The sequence below is a fragment of the Diprion similis genome, chromosome 8 (genome assembly GCF_021155765.1).
Source record: "Diprion similis isolate iyDipSimi1 chromosome 8, iyDipSimi1.1, whole genome shotgun sequence".
Lineage (NCBI taxonomy): Eukaryota > Metazoa > Arthropoda > Insecta > Hymenoptera > Diprionidae > Diprion > Diprion similis.
In genome coordinates, this window is record NC_060112.1 from 25,674,966 (window position 1) to 25,694,456 (window position 19,491).

The window sequence follows — 19,491 nt, forward strand, 5'->3', positions numbered from 1 at the left end:
TTTATAAAAGATAAACGGCTTGATAAAAAAATTTGAAAAAAATTCAGGTTTCGTTTTTTAGCAAGTAGAATGTCAGAAAAAAACGTGAAATGATTTTTAGATAGTCGGGGTTTAACACTGGTCAAGTTGGCATGGAATACCCCATTTATATATATGAATATCTACGGCTTTCACGTTTTCGCGGAATGTGCTGTAAGTTTTTTCTCGTTCTCACCGCTGTTTCTCATGATCTCAATCTCCAGAGCGAAGATAAAAACCAAGAAACAGCAGCAAAGGTCAGATACAGAAATAAATTCTAATGAAGTTGATTCCAGTGTGACGGTAACGCACGCTTTCCTCCTGAATAGCCTAAGTTGTCTAGACAACGAGAGCTTAGGGGAGACAGAAGGTATAAAACCGAGACGAAGAGAAGGACTAGAAGGAGGATGAAAGGCTCGAAGTTTCTACAACGGAGTTCTCATGGTAAAGTTTTCCGCCCGATAGATCTGCGGCTGTCCTTTTGACCTAGGATTAGGTTATACATTTGACGTTTATTGCTCGAGCACAATTTCTCCCGATATTTCTCTCGGAGTGCGGGAAAGTTTTACCCACGTTTCCGTAACGATTGTGATCGATTGTGGCATAAGTGCCGGAGAGAGAGAGAGAGAGAGAGAACTATTGAGCGATAAGTCAGAGGCGGAAAGTTGGCTCTGCAGCTGGCCAACCGCGACCGTCGGAGTGTAATCCTTATCCAGAAAGCAGCCCACGCCTTCAAACTTCTCGAGCAAACTACCAGCTCGTCAATATCGGTGAACATTTTCGTGAACGGAGGTCACACACCACGAGACTCGTATTTCATTCACTGTAAATCCGTTTTATCCAATCCTTTTCGAGGAGTCGGTGAGCTTGGTTCTCCTTTTCCAAGACTCCGAGATCATCAAAACCAGGAACGAGCCTTCGTCTCAACTCCGTGTCTGATTTCGACAGGTTTACCCAGCAGCCATCAGGAATTCCTCGTCGCTCCACAGGAATGTGCCAAAATATCGTCTAACCCTTGGGGTGATTTCCTCGCCTCACGACCAACGTCTGACATCCTGGTGCATGACGGGGTTTGATATCGCACAGAGTAAACACGCTCTTAGATTTTCAGGATCAAAAGGAACAAATTGAAAGGGGAAGATCGATGCACGATGAAAAATCATTGGGTTAGAAGAATTGTTGGACTAAAAAACGAAAAGTACACGACACGTGGTGTCTTTTTGTCAGAAAGGAAGCAGCAGAGACCAGAAGAACGTTCCAACATCTTGTGGATGGAAATATTGTCTGCGCGACGTTTAACTAAAGCTCTAAAAACTTTGCACACTTGAAGCACATCTGCGTTATATCTTACAAAAATTAATTACACTTTCGTGACGACTGTTCTCTCCGTTTATACTCTGAACAGTATACCTGAGCGTAACTACCAAGCAAGTACTTTGCATGCATCCTCTCAAGTCTGAGCGGAGAAACGTGGGAATGATGAAAGTAGCCTGACGATTTTCGCTGGATTGGCATGCGAATCCTGAGTAGCAGAAATCCGCAATCTTCTCATGCCGAGTATCCATTACTGGTCTGATTGGATATTGGCCAGAAGTAACGTGTGAGATATTTGTACATCAATATAACCAAGATGTATCACGTTATCAGTTGAACGAATGTCCTGGGACTTGACGACGCATGCGGTCGAGAAAAAAGGACGTTTCATGGAGCTGATCGAATTTAGACAACAGGCGAACGGATGATCGAGCGCATTTTGCGAGAGCTTGGAAATTGATCTGATAAGAGATTAGGTACGCGGAGGATGGATGTAATTTCTTTTCACCCCTTAATTCGATTCTCCCTCGGCGATCCTCTATTCCCTATTTCCCTTCGTATTATTTCCACACGTCGACACGTTTCGTATGGACTTTGGGTCGCAGGTGTCGTCGAGGGAATTTTTTGCCGTTTCGAGATACCTGTGTAATCCTTTTCGTCATCCCCCTTCTTACCTCACACTTTTTTCTTACTTTACCAACAAGCAGATCGATTGGAAGTAGGATTTCGGTCGTGATAAGTGGCCTTTATCGGATTGAGGATTTCCTCTGCTGTTTATTGATTTAGGGCTTAGGTTGACGGAATTATTACGCATGGAACACAATTTCGGACACACAATAGTCCGGATTGAAGCGACGATGCTTCAATTAGAACCAATCGATCGCAGAATCTTTCCGAAGTGCATGTTGGACACTTGACTGACTGAAGCTTGCTTGCGAAGAGTATTCACCTCAATATTGACGCTTCAGAAGTAGCCATTGTTACAAATGCTGTATCCAGAGAGTAGGACTCGGAAACGTAGCGTTGCAAATGATCATTAGAAGTTTTGAAGAAGTAGTATCCAGTCAGTTCAGTCGTCTCTTAATATTGCGGTTCATGCAATAACATTGAAGAGGATAGACAGTAGAAGCTTCGGTAAGACGACGAAAATTAGACGTATGACTATGATTTACAAAAGTCTTGAAGAGCTTAGAGCACGTGTAATACCAGGATCAAGAGTGGATTCGGTCGGCACCGCATCAGCTGGGCTAATTGTAAGCTCATGGTCTGTCCCGGAAAAGGTAGCCAGCTTCAACCTGACCCTCTTCGGCATTAATATGCCCGCAAAGTGTAGGTTCTTGTCTCGTTATCTGTTCGAATAACAGGTCTACTCCTGTAAAAGGATTATACTCGAGAGAATAATTGGTACGTAAGGTAAATAAACCATTATCAAATTTATTGTAACAAAAAGATGTATTTGAACTGGGTGCCGGATGGAGACTACTGCACACAGGCACCTGCGTTTCCGGTTTCTTCCACTCTTGTTACCACAGTCCAAATGAAGGCTATGATCCCCACAACAGAACGGAGGGTGAATCCACCACCTGGTGTTTGTTGAGACGCGTAAAACTGCGTCTTCAACTGGAATCTTATCACCTGGATCACCGCAGACCATCTTCACCTCTTTAACGAAGGATAAGGGAGAAACGAAAGGTATAACCGACCGATAATCGGTTCTATAGAGCAGATTTATCGTTTCGGTCCACCGCCCAACTGCATCTCTCGCATCTGTTGGAGAGTCCATTGTGTCCAGGACCGTTTCGAGGGTATTCGGATATCCGCTCAGCGCAGCGGCCGCGTGTGGTGTAATGGCCAGTCTCGATCGGGATGACCAACCGCAGTCTGCTTACGGGAGTATAATCGATCTGGGAGAGGGCACCCGCTTCCGGTATACTTCCCGTATGGTGCAAGCGAAACCTAGTCGTTTCGGCAGTTTGGAATGTGCTTTATCTTCCAAATGCGTCAGGCCCTTGATTATGTGGTCAAGAAACGGCGTTCATTTCATTCTTCTCTTAAGGTGCTTATAAAAAAGCGTTGTACACCTCGAAAACGCGGGGATGCAAAACTCCTATACCGCTTAAGCGATCAGAGTGAAACTTGGGCAATTAATGCCTTATTTTGGCAAAAAATGGAGCGTCTTTTTACTTTTTCAAAATTTGGAAAACAATTTTACAGATTGGTTACCACCCACAGAAATTGGCCAAATTTTCACAGTTGCACTGAATGGATTGAACTATCCGGTATGATGCCACTCGGTGGTGATGAAACACACATTTTGAGCCCAGTCCCATGAGATTTGATAGAGAAGTGACGAAATGGCAGCTGATCTGGTTTTCGATTACGAAGAACCCCGAAATCTCATTTTGGTGACATTTGTTGGTAATTTTTTACCGACATTACACGCATACATTACCGGCATGCGCGTAATGTCGGTAACAAATGTCGCCAAAATGAGATTTCGGTGTTCTTCGTAATCGAAAACCACATCAGCTGCCATTTCGTCACTTCACTATCAAATCTCATGGGACTGGGCTCAAAATGTGTGTTTCATCACCACCGAGTGGCATCATACCGGATAGTTCGATCCATTCAGTGCAACTGTGAAAATTTGGCAAATTTCTGTGAGTGGTAACCAATCTGTAAAATTTTTTTCAAAATTTTGAAAAAGTAAAAAGACGCTCCACTTTTTGCCAAAATAAGGCATTAACTGCCCAAGTTTCACTCTGATCGCTTGAGCGGTATAGGAGTTTTGCATCCCCAGATTTTCGAGGTGTACAACAGGTCTTTATAAGCACCTTAAGTTTGGAATTGGATTTGGTTTGACTTTTGTCAAACTCTAAATTTGAACTGGTTAATCGAGCCTCGACGTTTCCTCGCGACGTCGACCCGTTAAAAGTCCAAGCACCTGACTACCGAGACCTGCCTATCAATAACTGAACAGGATCAAAGTGAGATTCCGATTTCTGATTGTCGTCGACGTTTGCATCGACACGAAGATTATACTTCCGGTGCCAGGTGCAATCAATCACATCCTCTCGTTTCGGAAATTACTGGGATTTCATCATCCGTATATACATCGAAGAGAAAATGTGCAACAAAGTACAGTCATGGTCAACAGCAATATTCAATGAACTCATTTCTTCCGGTAACTTCGTTCCGACCTAACTCCAAACTGTGATAAATTACAGTCGGAATTTACTTTCACTTGGAGCAATAGAACGTTCCTCAGTCAGCTTGGTCTGGTAAAGAGCACAAACTTCTGCCGACTATAGTTAATCCAGGAATGTCAAACGCAGAGATAGGCCTCTCCGTTTAGAACATGCTGGAGACACTCACTGTCAGTGCTAAAGAGCCGGGCGAAATTTCACAGTTGATGAACACACGTGAGAATGTCACTTTACTAAGCGTTCCAGAGAGGTCCATTAAATTTTGAACGGGCTTTCAACTCGGTGAAACTTCACTGACGATGTTGACCACTCAAATTACAGAGAACGAGCATGGGCTTGGTTGTTACGTGCAAGGTAACGGTCATGAGAGTCTCGCTACTTTCCGTCCAGAAGGGATTTTCATCTCCTCAAACGATCCATAGCAATCTGATCCTATCATAGCGTCTGATCAAGCACCACGAATGAGAACTAAAGATAATCTTCGCCAGGACCGGATGTTCCCGGCAGACGTTATGGTAGTACAAGGTTAGTTAAGTCGTCTGGAATCTTATCCTTTTTTACGTCTCTTATAAGCTGAAATAACTACTTCAGCAAAATGAAAATTGATCTATATTGGAATTTAGTGCTTTTTAGTTGATGATTTATTCCCTAAATTTTGATTTTATTGATACGGTAGATTCGTCGGAATCGAGAGCGATGTCGAGTTTTAAAAAAGTTGACAAAGCCAGGCCAACGGGTGACTGATTGTTATGAATAAAATGATGATGTTTATTGCTAACTTGTTACTCGATCAACACTCTTATTTCGAATTGAAATAATCCAACCCAGGTCCAAAACCACTCCCGAGACATTAGCGTAGAAGCAATTCGATTAAAATATGACTTGAGTTAGGAATTTGTTAATTTACCGAACGCTTCCTTTTCCGAAGTCCAGATGAGTTTGTCAATTTGCATGGATTGGTTAAGTTTTCAAGAAGTGTATGGAGGGGAAAATTTGGGTTCTTCACGCATCTTCGAACCTTGTCTGATGAGAATATTGACGAGCTTCGTTGTTTACGATGCTCCCAATATCCTGGACACGAAAAAAGTTCGGCTACCAGAAACGTGCATTTCGAACTTTGGAAAGAAGTTCACAACGGATTTCGAGCGTGCTTAACAAGACTGTGGAACAAGGGCGGCTTATTAGCTCAAAGCCAGGGCAAATCCAGAGCAAATATGTCGGCTCGCATCCGTTCGAGATACACACCTGGCCTCATCCGTAGTTGATCCTCTTCGAGAATCGTGCTTGCTGCTGTGTTCATTACCCGAGATACGGATCACACCCCGCAAAGTTTGCCATTAGCGTTACCATCAGGGATGGACGGAAACGGCACGCTATGGTGGAAGCAACGCCTCTGGCAGCCGGCCAAATATTGCCAAGTTCTTCCTTCCTCTCCCCCTCTCCCTCTCCCCCTCTCCATCTCTCTCCCTCTTTTTCCGTCTGGCTGATGCGAGCTATCGGACGTTTTTGCGCCGAGCACCGCACCGTCGAAGAACACGGTGGCGCAAAGAGAAGCCTCCGTTAGTTTTATAAACGATGAAAAATTCTACCTTGGATGGCAAATGTCCCAATTTTAAACGTGTCTGCGTTACCCTTGAGGAAAAGAGCCATTTCCATAACCTATTTTTCTACCTCTGGATATCCCAACACATGGATTTTTCCCACGCTTCCACGAAATGCATTTTTCCAGAAATTAAAAGGCTCGTGTATGGAGTGTGGATCCAGCTTCCGAATGATCAATATATCCGGAAGAGACGGATCCGGAGACGGAATTTCAGGGTGTAGCATCAAATAACGCAGGTATCCAATTTTTCGTTACAATCAGAACTATACAAACATTTGACTACTTTGGACTATTCGTACTTTTGATCAGCACCCTAACAACGGTGATTGAGAAGTCTTCGATTCGATCAAGTGTGCAGTATCCTGAAGCCTCTGGTGATATGGCATTAAGTTTCTGGGTAGAGACTCGAATTCGTGTTAAAAAATCGCGAACAATGCAATAAGAAGACACGTGCTCACTAGCGAAAATTCAAATTTTTTTTAGCAATGTAACCCAGGTAATCCCAAGCTTCTCATACAACGTTTAAGGAGCTCCCAACGACGATGACAAGAAGGGTTCTTCACCCTATTACATCTCCGGTTTAACCTAAGAATAATGACTTAGAGCTATAAGAGAAGGTAATAACTTCCCAAGAGAATAGTTGTCGCTTGTCACTCATCACCAGCAGCTGATGGTCCCAAGCCCTATTACGGAGGGCAGGTAGTACTACATAAGTCAAGGTTCCATTCGGGACGGGCTACAACGGGTCGTTAGTCAAGAGAAATGAAGTAGGGACGGAGAATTGAGATTGAGAAAAACGAATTTCTCCAAAGTAGGCAGCCTGCTTTCAAGGCTTATCACGTACCCACATCCAGACCACACAACAGACTATCATTCACCATTTTTAGCCAACAGGCTCAGGTAGTACATTCCGATCTACTCTTCTCTGCATAAACTAATCAACTTTTTAAACATGGTTTCCGATGATCCTGAAAACATCCTTGAATCCTGAAAACTATCCAGGAAATATTCTATGTCTTATGTTCTGGAATAACCTAAAAATGTCCTGTAAATGTGACGTATTTTTTACTGGATACCACGTAATGAAGCTACTACCATTCTGGCTTCCACGTCAAGGTCCAACGTCACGTGAACCAAAACCTTCACCTCATCAATATTAAAACTATCATTACCACTAAGAGACCATTATTTCTTCAAGCTTCACTTAACCTCACTTACTAGTCTGCATCCTCACTACGTACCTACCTACAGCATGCATTACGATAGTGTATAAGTGAAAAATAACAAGTAATCCAAGGGTTACCTGAACGCGACTCATGGGCGGTGAGACGACCAGGAATATCCTCATGGTGGCCTTGAGGAAGTCATCCTGGTTCCGGTTACCAGCGCAAGTGTCCCGCAGGGTGGCTTCGGCAAGGCTGGTGCTGCTCTGGGTCGTCTTGCGCCTAACCTTCCTGCGGATGCTGCCGACTAGCCGTCGCCAATCCTGACCGCCTCCCCCGGGCAGCTGGACTCCCGAGGCGCACGACGCCGCATTCTGCCCCGGAGTCGTTGACTGCGAACCGCCCTTAGAGGACGAGGAAGGGGTGGAGGAGGGACTCAACTCGCGACTGGCACGGCGGCTGACGGACCCCCGGCCTCCGGCAGGGTCCCCCCTTGCCGACACCGTGCTGCCGCCGGCCCCTTCCTCTTCCCCTCCCCCCTCCCGCCGCTTCCGGTTATTCTCTGCCCTGTAACTCTTCTCTTCTTCTTCCTCTTCCTATTTGACTTCCTCTTCTTCCTGCTCCTCCTCTTCTCGTTCCTCTAGTAGTTACGTGTTAGGAAACAACAACCAACGCGCACCACCACCGATGTCCTTTTCGTTGGGTTTCGTGTCCTTATTTAATTCCGAAACACTGTATTCGAGGTTACTTTTGTTTAATTCTTTCTTCGCTTTCTTCTTTTCTTAGATTTAATTAAGGATATTTTGGTCACGCTATTTTTTAGCATAAAGTCAAAAATTTTATACCGGCGACATTGACAAATTTTTAATAATTATTTGTATTCTTAAGTTATGATAATATGTAGGTATAAGTATACGAAAGTTTTTTAGAACGAAAACCCAATGGAGACAACTTTCTTCTATCGCTGCAGGGTTAATATTTCATCACATAATTTTTCACCGATAAAAATCACAGATTCTTCACATTAATTCGAAGTAGATATTGTTTTCAAAGAAAACTTGTACGGAGATCAAGTTTCTTTTTTCTTTCCGTGATTTATATGTGATTGGGAAACTTCAAGAGAGGTCAGACGAAGATGACGAAATTCGAAAGTTTGGTCGAACACGAGCATGGTAATCATTGGTTTTATGAATTCAAGTGGAGTTACGATAAAGTATATTTTTGTCTCACCACCAAAACATCCTTGAATGTCATTTTTTCTATCCTCGCCTCCTCGTTTACATCTAAGTAGACGTCTACACTGCCAACTTTTCAACCCTTACTACGATCTAGTGTTTGTCTATTATTATACCTATCTCCGCCACCACGGTGTTCCCATTACTTGCTATAATGCTCTTAGAAACTTCTCCGCATAGCTAATGGTCCGATAGTTTTGATTTAGATGTCTGTAGAGTATCGTAAGTATCACGGTTAATAATTATAAATATAATTATGAGGTAAATAAGTTCAGGGAAAGACGAGAAATTCTAAAAATAATTGTTTACTAGCTAAAAATTGATTTTTTTTTTTTTTGTTGTTTTTTTTTTACCAATAACCACTCTCAATTCTATACAACGATAATTTCGATTTCGTGACTCTTCGAAAATGAAAATTACTCCGTTTTCTATCGTAAATAATAATGAATGGCACAGTTTTTTCATCTTACGCATCATCTTTCCCCTAACTTACCTCGATTTTCTTTAATATTACGATATAAAAATTCTTTACGTACGATATAATAAAATTTAGACGTTTGAAAAGTTAATTTCAATCAAATTCCTCCTTACGGCGCATTGCAGTTGCTTCTTTGTATTATTTACCATACTTATTAGATTATAAACTAATAACACTTATGGGTAGGCATAAAGTCTTTAAAATTCGTTCACATCAGTCCTTGGAACGGACTGCATTTATGTCCTACGTACAAGGACGAAGCTCGACTTTTCAACGACGTTTCCATCGCTCTTGGAGACCAGCTGACGGAATAACGTTTTGTTACATATATCTCGAGGGTAGAAAAAGGGACGTGAATGGACGGGAGGTCCGGGCTGTCGTTGACTTTTCCGCAGCGGTTTAGTGCTGTAGCCGTTTCTCCTTTCTTTCGCGTCCCTTTTTTCATTCTTCGACGCGGCGTAACGGCAACGGGGAAAGCTTCGTGAAATATTTTTCCGCTATACTTCCTACCGCAAGAATACAAGTGCCAAGGCCTCCGAAAAAGGGGATGGAAGTGAAAACAGAAGAAAAAAGAAAATAGAAAAAAAATGAAAATGAACGAATACCTTATACAAATCTGAAAAAGCTTCGTAATATCTGCAGATCAGAGTCGTTATATTGATTGAACGGACATCCTTGATCGGATTGAATTGATTTACTTCTCTCGCTGCAGTTGAATTCGCGTCGATAAATATCGCTGGGCTAATGGCCGGACGCTTAATTAAGATTTAGTCGAGGAAGAGTAGAGATGTTACGAGGAAGGATTAATCGACGTTCCAATTCGTTGACAGTTTGATTTCTTAGCCAGATTTTTTCACTTATAACAATTGTACGAGGTCGGGAATTAATTTATAGCGCGGAATAGTTATTGTTTAACGAAAATCCAAAGCATAGTGAAGAAGAATCTTTCGATTCACGTTTAAATAATATAAAGTTTTTGAGTTTAATCTGTAAATTGATAATAATTTGAAACGCTGTAATTTTTTGTGTCTTTTGACCCTGTGTTTTTATCCTGTGTTTGATGTACATACAAAGTATCATACAATATTTATAAAAATCGTTTTTATCTTGAACTAATCCAAAAGTAGTAAAACTGGATTTCAATTGACGAGAAAATTTTTCACGTTACGTGTTTCGATTCTCAAGTTTAATCAACGCTTTCGCGTAAATATATTTTGCATCAATAATTATACCGTAAGATATATAATAATACGGTTTCGTGCATAAAATTTCTCGGGAACGTTTATCTCACAAATTCGGTTTTATCGTACCTATACCAAAAATTTCTCCTCGCCAATCGACGATTTACAAAACAAGACAGAATTTTAACGACACGTAATAATTACGAAGAGGCGCAAAACGCAATAATCGCTACAGTGATTGTTGTTTTCACTTCGAGATGCATGAAAGGGTGGAAATTCGCGACAATGAAGGGAAGAAAATGGGCGATTAGTCGTCTCTGGGATATGAAGAACGACGGAGAAATCACGACGACACGAAGTAAACCACCTTCGGCCTCCTTACAGCGTAATGTGCCGCTGAATATTGTCGGCGATGCGGAAAGCATCAAACAATGGCCGATTGTTCTTGCTAATTCCAAACGTCGCGTAGCTTATAGCTGTGATTAGCCACGCATCAGCAAACCGGAAACGAGGATCGTTTCCTCGATCCGTTTCTTGTCGGCAGGAGGCATCCGAAGAGAGTCTCCGCCTCCTCGTCTATCAGCGACTAAACCATAAACGGCTTTTGAGATTCGAGGAGGATTCAGGCCTCCACTTGGCGCTCAAGGAAGCCAAAAATTTAGGGATCTACTTGGATGATTAAAATGTTCTTTAAGGTAACAGGAAACTGATCAAAGAATGTCTAAGTTCATTGAAAACCATTGCGAGTCTGTATTCTGAATCACGTGATTAAGAGGTTGAAGAAACTGAAAAAAGCTCTCGTTGATTTCTAATTTATCATCGAATGATTTTTCTACGATTTCATCCGATTCCAGAGATCGCTGAAAATCGCTTAAAACGATAAGAATTTATAAAAAATCTACGAAAGCTACACGATGAGGTGAAGTTTACTAGAAATCGTTCATCCGATGTCCAAGTGAATCGTGAATCGGTTAATCTGAGAATCTGACCGGCTCAGATTCTCAGGGATTTGTCGTGAAGGAAGAAAAAAGGTGTCCTGTCGTCCTGCGACGGGGATTAATTCCATACCGTGTCCTGCGCCATGTCCCAGCTTTCTCTCTCTCTCTCTCTCTCTCTCTCTCCCTTTGGAAATATATACTCACACATCCATACACACATACATGGAAATAACTCGCCTGCGCTCAAGAGATAGCTCTCCTCTCCGAGAAGAAGAATGATATTCGTTGACTAGGTCAAGCCATTCGTCTTTAGAGGCAGAAAAACCAAGAGACAGAGAAAAAGTGGTAAGAAAAAAGAATGTTACAACAAATAGAAAATAAACTCGAACTGATCTGCTGCTGCTGCTGCTGCTGAATATCTGACAAATTTACTTTCCGAAAAAAGAAATCTGTCGGAGCCTTCGAGCACTTGACGATGTTCTCCTCGACTTGCTTTGTTCTTTTGCTTTTCTGCATATTTTTCGTTTTTGTTTTTTATTTTTTTATTCTTAAAACCGTAGCCAGACAAATTCTTCGCGGATAGAGTGTATAAATCGCTATTCATCGGTGTATAAATTTCGATGATTTTTGATCCTAACTGTCGAAATGAAACGCTCAGATTCTAACCTTAAAAATGTCCTTGTCCTAGCTGTGTAACAGTTTATTTAAAACTTTGAATGATTTTTGTTACTTCGAATGACTCAAAAAATGCCCGAGTAACGAGTTTCGGTCGAAATCATCAAATTTTGATAGTTTTTACGATTTCGAATCCGCCATATTGGATCTGCCGCATATGAATTAAGAAATTATCAAATTCTGTCTTTGGATTCGTGATCAGCGAGCCCGGAAACCACCGAGTAACAAAGTTTGTAGCAAAATATTAAAATGAAAAATGTACGACTGAAAGGACTATTAACGTTAACGTAACGATACATTAGAAGAAAAAAAAATCATTATTGGGCAGCTTTTGGATGATTTTCAAGGAGTTGGCTTTTTAGAATCAGTGTATATATTGTTTGCAATTGTTTACTAAATTTTATGAAAACCATAAAGGTGCGAATAAGCGATTTTCTCTTACCATGCATCGTTACAGCAACGTTACTAACTTCATTCTCATCGACTTTCAACGTGAGGGAAATTCATCACGGAAAAGTGAGGACTGAGGACAATGAAATGCCGCTGAACATTGTTTAACAGGTTGTTGGAAATCCTCCGACGATTTTTTTTTTATCCCAGAATCCGTTACTCCAGCGAGAAACGATGGAAGGGTGAATGTTAATCTAACATTCCACTAGACGTGACAGGCATCCCAAGTCCAGACGGGCAAAAAACTTTGATCAAATACTCGAAAGAAGCTTTCGGTTGATCTTTGGATAAGAATCCCGAATCCGGATAAATCCAAATATTTAATTCGAATTACAGGAAAGAATTATCAAAGTTGAAACCGGTGTATCCAAATTTCGCGTAGAGTAAGAATTATAATTCGCACACATTTTGAAATATAGCAATGTCCAAAATTTAGTAAGCCATGATAAACGAAATATATTCTTTCAACTCCGTGAAAACCATTCAAAAAATTTTGGAATAATAATATTTTCCCTGACGTTTCGTTACATTATTAACGTTACCAACTTCCGGCCTCGTGAGAATTCGATGATCCTGATTTGCCTCGACGAGACGTCGACGACGGGCGAACAAAAAATTGCTCTTTCGTATTAGCCAGAGCTTTTCCCTGCAGCAGCTGAGGGAGCGTGTAATTTATCCAATTCAAGAAACCACTCAGCTCTCCGATTTCAATCGACCTCCCGAGTTTTAACGCGAACGTCGATCTTCCACCGTGAATGAAGTAAAGTTCGACTCGATCCACGGTTTTATGGATTTTTAAATAATTCCGTACGCTCGATGAAAAATTCGAGAGGCATTCCGTCAAGCCGTCTCACAGGCATGACGCTTTCGTATCGATGTTTGGGTGGCCAACAAATTTATTTCCCGAGGGAGGAATAATATCGTGCAGCCGACTCTCGCCCTGAACCCTTTTCTCTCCCCTTTGATATCACGTATTGATATTATTATATTTATTACTATACGACAGAGTTACGCAAGGGTTGACTTTCGGGGTCGACGTTAGTTTCCGCCGCATTTTTCATCCCCTTCATCGTTTTATTATCTCGCTTTTTAACGGCATAGTTCGAGGCGTGGATGAAAAATAGTTTCAAACGGAACAAAAAAAAAAAAGAAATATATTTCCCAATGATTTTCACCCCGTCTTCATTCCCAATACATACCTACAAATATTATAAACATAAAATTTTTATTATACTCGCAAACTTCGATGCGATGAATATTTATCTGCATATTTCTTGCAAGTAATTCCCAAAGTTTTGATTTTAACGTCGATAAAATATTTTCGTGTAAGCTTTTTTTTTTTACTTCTTCTTCTTCTTCTTTCCTTTTTTTTTTTTTTCATCGAGCAGATTACGATAGACGAAAAAATCGACTTTCAAGACCACAACAAACTTCGGGATGAGAAAACTTTTTCATTACAGATAGATATATAAAAATATAATATATATATACAGGTATATCCACAAATTATACGTGTCACGTGATTTCTTTTCCCGCCAGTGAACAAGTTCAACCTAACAACAAGACTCTGGGATAAACAGAAAGGCTTTGAAAACTCTCGTTGATTGGTGAAAACAAAAAAAAAAAACAAAAAACACACACAAAAATAAAAAAAATATCAAAAACATTGTGAAATAAGAAGACGGGCGAAGTAGAGCGACAGCATTTGACGTGAAAAGCGGCATAGAATCACGTGTGTGGAGGATGTTGAAAGCGCCTTAGAGAAACGAGGGGCGAGAATCGAGGTCGGTGAACGTCAATTAAAACTGTGCAAAAAAAAACAAAAAAAAAAACAGAAAAAAAACAACGAACAAATCGCCAGCTCAAATCGGTGATTTACGATTAAAGCTTCAACAACGTAGCGTCGAAGCAATTGAGAATGATAATCGCGGTGCCTCGACGTTGCTGTTTTTGTTACCCCGCTCCTGCGTGAAGGAGTTTAAACGAACGTCTGGAGGCTGGCACTCGTCGTTAGTATCAGACGAAGAAGACGGCCTCGCCTCGTGTTTTTGCACCCCCCTAACGACCCTAACGACTTGGGGAAAACCGAGAGAGATTTTCCCCGTCACCGTCACCGTCACCGTCACCGTCAGCCTCGAGGTCCGATATGCACCCTCATGTCAGCCGTTCTACCAATTAGGTATAATTCACTCACATTTCGATCCCTCCTGAGCTCGTCTCGTATCTTAGAAGCATACTTCGTCTGCAGGGGTGGACAACAAAAGCTTCCTCCCCCCTCCGCCATGCGGGAAGAACGAGCTTTCGGTTTCCTTTCAGTTTCTTTGATCATTCGTTACACGACGAGAGTCTGTCGTCTGTTTATCTCTTTCGCTTGTTGATCGTTGCTTCGTAATACGGTCATAATTGATCCATTCCTTAATTCGACCAACTAATTAATTATCATTCAAGGCTCGTTATTCGTTAGTTTATGGTATATGCGGCCGATTCGTCCGGCGAAAGTAAAGATTGAAGTATCGAATGGTGGGCCTGTTCAACTGAGACCCAAAAAATCGGTTCATACTCGATCGTATGCGAGCGAGGAGAGTCAGCGCGTGGAATTCGCGATGTTATTTATCACTCGGATTGACGATAAGTCGTAATAATTTATGCACACGTGTATACAACATGAACGCGATTGCGGACATTTTTTACGTACGTGTATAAAACGCGTATACATACATATAAATATATAATTGTCCGCTGGGGGAGGGGGGGGGGGGGGGGGGAGGAACAAAAAGTAAAAAAAAAAAAAAACGGAAGAGGGGATGAGATTAAGGAAAGGAAAAACGACGTCCAGCGATTGTATTTTGTGTTTTTTTTTTTTTTTTAGGAGTATTTTTTGTACTTTCGTCCTGTTTGTTTTGCTTTTCGATTCGAGCACGCGTTGCCGATGAAAGTGGCTCCCGGTCACAGATACTCTTGGAGGAGATTTACACGCCGCGGAGTTTCCGCCTGGCGGTCGCGCGTTCGACTGGGGAAAATAACCGCGCTTAGAGAGAACGAGGGTGACGGTGACGGTGACGGTGACGGCGACGCCGGCGCCGCGACGCCTGAACGCCGATGCTGGCATGGAACGCGCGCAACGTCCTAGCTGTAGGTACCGGGTCCGGCGGCTGTCGCGTCGTCCGCGTCGTCCTCTCGAAGTGAATTCGACGTGTGCGTATCTCCGCCGTATCGAGTCTCGACTCATCCCCAAGTATATTCACTATTATGCCGGCCTTCCGTCGCCCCTGACGCCGGGGGTGAAATTGAATGCGCCGAAGGGCCGGGTGGGAAATACGGGGGTAGAGGTCAGCCGCCACCGCCGCCGCCGCCGCCGCCGCCGCCGCCGCCTACGCCGTTCAAATATCACCCTGGTCCGTTTTTGAAGAATTTATGCACGACTGAAATCGTATGAAATCGTTCTATATACCAAACTTCGAATATTTCTGGCAATAAAGTGTATCGTTCTTTGACGTTTGACGTACATACATTTGAAGAGATACGCGTTTCCGGAATTTTTCGGCGGATAATTAAACTTCTTTTTTTTTTCTTTTTTGGTCAAACTTATAAGTTTCTATAAGTAAAATTTAAAGTGTCAACAAAAAAAAAAAGTAAAATAGTGATGTGACCATTTTTTTTAACATCTTATGACGAACTTGAGAAGCTTGATTAAATCTCAATTTTCATCGGTTAATATTATCAGTGGAGATATTTACAGTGACGTTGATAAATATTTAACGTAAATTTTTCTACCAGTTATATTCTGAAGAGGTTAAATATTTATCATCATCATTATAAATATTCCCAGTTAATTGGAGTATTATTGATTTATAGTTGCAATTCAAATTCAGAATATTTAGGCATATTTTATCACGTGATTGCATCTTTTCCAGAGTTTCGGCAATCTTACTAAGAGGTTCTGACTTGTTTTGAAAGACATAGCGCTGTAAGACATTCTCGACTCCGACAGCCATGTTTGCGATCATTTTCCCAAGCTGAATTCTCGATTTTTAGGCTATTACTTTCAGTTGAAATTATTCGTGAACTGTTCTTGCCATCATTTTGTTCGGCTTAAGATTGCGCTGAATGGCTGTCGAGTGCGGAACATGATGTTATAGGGAAAATAAAATCTGAAGCGTGTCAACGGTGGCCATATTGATTTCTTATTGAACGTTACACATACAATTTCCGCCAAGCATTCGAAGTTAAAGGGGATCAAAAACATGATTTCTGGTACAAAGAACAGTTTGAAATTTCGTCAACGCCGTGCAAGAGTGAAAAATTCTTTAAACGTGTCGAAAAACCTGTAAAACGAATCGGAATTATTCTCCTTGACCAGCGCTCACTCTAACGTTAAGAAATTCCGAATAAACGTTGAGAGAGAAGGGTCAAGTCTCATTTCACGGGTGATTTCTCGGAAGATTCTTGGCCAAATATTCACTAGATGTACAGTCTATTCGCAGCAAAAATAAGGTCTAAAGGTCCTCGTTATAACAGCTGAAGACGTGAAATTTATGGAAAAATACGCTGATCACGAGCGCCGTTTATTCTTCCTCCAGTCTCTGCAGCTCTTCTGAAAGTTCTTATTTTATTCTTTAATCGTTTTTTTTTTTTTTTTTTTCTCGACTTATTCAAATTTTCATCGCTTGGCTTCCTTTTTTATTCCTTGTCCTCTGTCCTCCAAGTTTGGCCATCCTTCTGTCCTCGGAGACTCTCGGTTCTCCATCTCACCCCCGGCAAGGGTCTTTATCGCTTTCACCAGCGGCTGGACCCAACGGAACACGAGGACACAAGTGTCTCCTTGACTATTCACGCACTTTGTATACCGTTATATGTGACTGAACGTTACACGCGAACAATTCGCCGCCACAAAGTGGCGAGCAATTTTTTTTACCCGACTTGGACAGAAAGGATTTGGTCTGCAACGTTGTTCACAAATTTACTCGAGGAAAATTTGAACTAAGAAAAAAACACGCCTGATTTATTCAATTATTAACGGTTATCTCGTTTCATCATATTTCCGAAATTCTTTGAACCTCGTTGATCCTCATTAATCGACGATATTTTCAGTCCAAGTAAGTAAGTGAAAACAAGCGGAAAATTTTTTTCGCATCAATACTTGCAAAGTGGTTTAGATTTTTTTTCCGTCGAAAAGGGAGAGGCGATGAATTCCACTGAGCCTTGATTAAGTTTTGTAAATTGAATTTCGTTGAAGGCTTAAAACCTTCGTCGATCCGCCATTTTTCTGACGAGTACAATTATCGAGTCCCTTCGTTCTCCAGCAGCTTCTATTTACATTTCATTTCACTCCATCAAAGATTATATTCTGACTTATTACAGAAATAAATGGGTCACGTGTCCGGGATGAACAATTTTTCTGCAGTAAAGAATCGACGGGTGTAAAAAAAAAAAAAAATTCTTACGACAAGTACGCGTCGACATTGTGTCAGCATTGTACGACTCACGTAGTTGAAAGAGTATAAAAGAAAAATGGTGAATTCGGAAAACGCGAACAAAGGACTGTGAATTCAAGCTAGCTCTTGAAAGTGAAGTAAATCTGTAGTTGATAAAGTTTCTAAGCAAATGGATTCATTTATTTAATATGTTTTATTGCTAGTCATTTTGGTTTCACAACTTTAATGGCATCCATATTAAGGAAGATTAATTACCATCAGAATTTTTCAATACTCAAAATAAAAAATATCATTGATCACCTATTTTTCCAAACACGCAAACTGTGCAAAATGATATTCTTTCGCAATTTTGTTTTACAACTTTTCATCACTGCTTTTCCGACGTTCTCTACAAATATTGAAAAATTTGCATCAGCAATCGAGACACCAATATATCGGTAATCCAATAACCGTGTGCAAACAAAAAAATGTATGCATTTCAATTCCAGGAGAAAGTTATATCGAGAATTTTCTATGGTCTCGCGTGGAAAGTGGAATTGAACCCACCTCACGCCATGACTAAAAAAATAAATACTATTTAATAAACAAATATTTCACCCACAAAGGTGAAGACTCGAACTTTATTTTCAGGCTAATCGTTACATGTTGTTTTTTTATACAGTGACGACAACTAGACATTTTTCTCCGTACCTGGCACAAAAAAAATCATATTTTCAATCCACCCTAACGAAATGCAATTCTTTTAATTTTTAGAGTTTTCGCACGAACGAAAAGCTTATTGCAAAAGAAATGGCGTACATCAGGTTAAGATTCTCAGACATTCGAATTCAAAAGTGAAAAACACCTGAAAGTTTTTACCATTTTATTATAAATAGGTATAACATTCCAAGTCCATTATCAGGAATAAGACTCTCGACAGAGCTCGATAAATAAAGCTTGCAGATCTTCACCTGCCGCAAAAAACTAAGCTCATTATAGACTTTTATATATTCTTATCTGGCAACTTGTATTACGATAACTTGATGTCAGCGCAACAACAAATTCGCGTTTTATTCGAATTAAGAAACTGAAATAAACTGGACAAACATATTCAACATTGCAGTGACCATAACATGTAGGTAACTGCATTATATAAAGACTGCATTAGGGGTAGTATAACCTAAAACTTGTACCTACCAAGATTACCAACATGAGCTAGGAAAAAAATGAAACCGTTACATCGTGCAAACGATACCCATTCAATGACCACTACATCATTCTACGAATTTCAAAAAACGAAGAAACTTTTTTTCGCAGCAGTATGTGCAATTCATCACTCCCTAAGTACTTAGTTACAGTTTTTGTGCGACATTTGACGAAGGGAATGAGACAAAAGGCCTCTCCGAATCGGGATGAAGAACCGTTCGGTGACACGGGCGCAGGATTAATGGACTTTAGAATGTATCGGGGGCGGGGGGGGGGGGGGGGGGGGAGACATGCGTGTTGCGTCGTCTAGCACCAACCGGGAAGTCGAGATGAGGACAAAGCAAAGAGGTTCGCGTGCCTCGAAGAGACGGCGAAGCGATCCAAATCGATGTAGACTGTGAAGGAATAGTATACATTGTGTAACAAGGAGGTAAACTCTTTATTTTCAGGCCCAACGTAAGTTTGCAATATGGGTGATCGGTGAGCCGAAGACGAATTTTGCATATGCTCGAGACGGAAAGACCGTTGGCACCTTATTGCACGCAATTCTTTATACAACAAGTGTATGTCACGCGTTTTTTCACGGAACACGAAATTGAGGTTAGGTTCG

The 19,491-nt window shown here is 41.2% G+C and overlaps 1 protein-coding gene across 3 annotated transcripts in view; it reads right to left on the reverse strand.

Annotated features, from left to right (window-relative positions):
- LOC124408660 (pleckstrin homology domain-containing family G member 5-like) overlaps window positions 1-19,491 on the reverse strand; it is a 114,154-nt gene that overhangs the window by 65,124 nt on the left and 29,539 nt on the right. Inside the window, exon 1 of one of the 3 annotated variants that reach the window (XM_046885768.1) lies at window positions 14,456-14,669. The exons of 1 other annotated variant lie outside the window; for it this stretch is intronic. In XM_046885768.1, coding sequence (XP_046741724.1) covers window positions 14,456-14,590 — 135 coding nt within the window. In that variant the 5' untranslated portion in view covers window positions 14,591-14,669. Of the gene's footprint in view, window positions 1-7,444; window positions 7,883-14,455; window positions 14,670-19,491 lie in introns of those variants that run through there. One more of the 3 variants, XM_046885770.1, reaches the window with a different exon arrangement.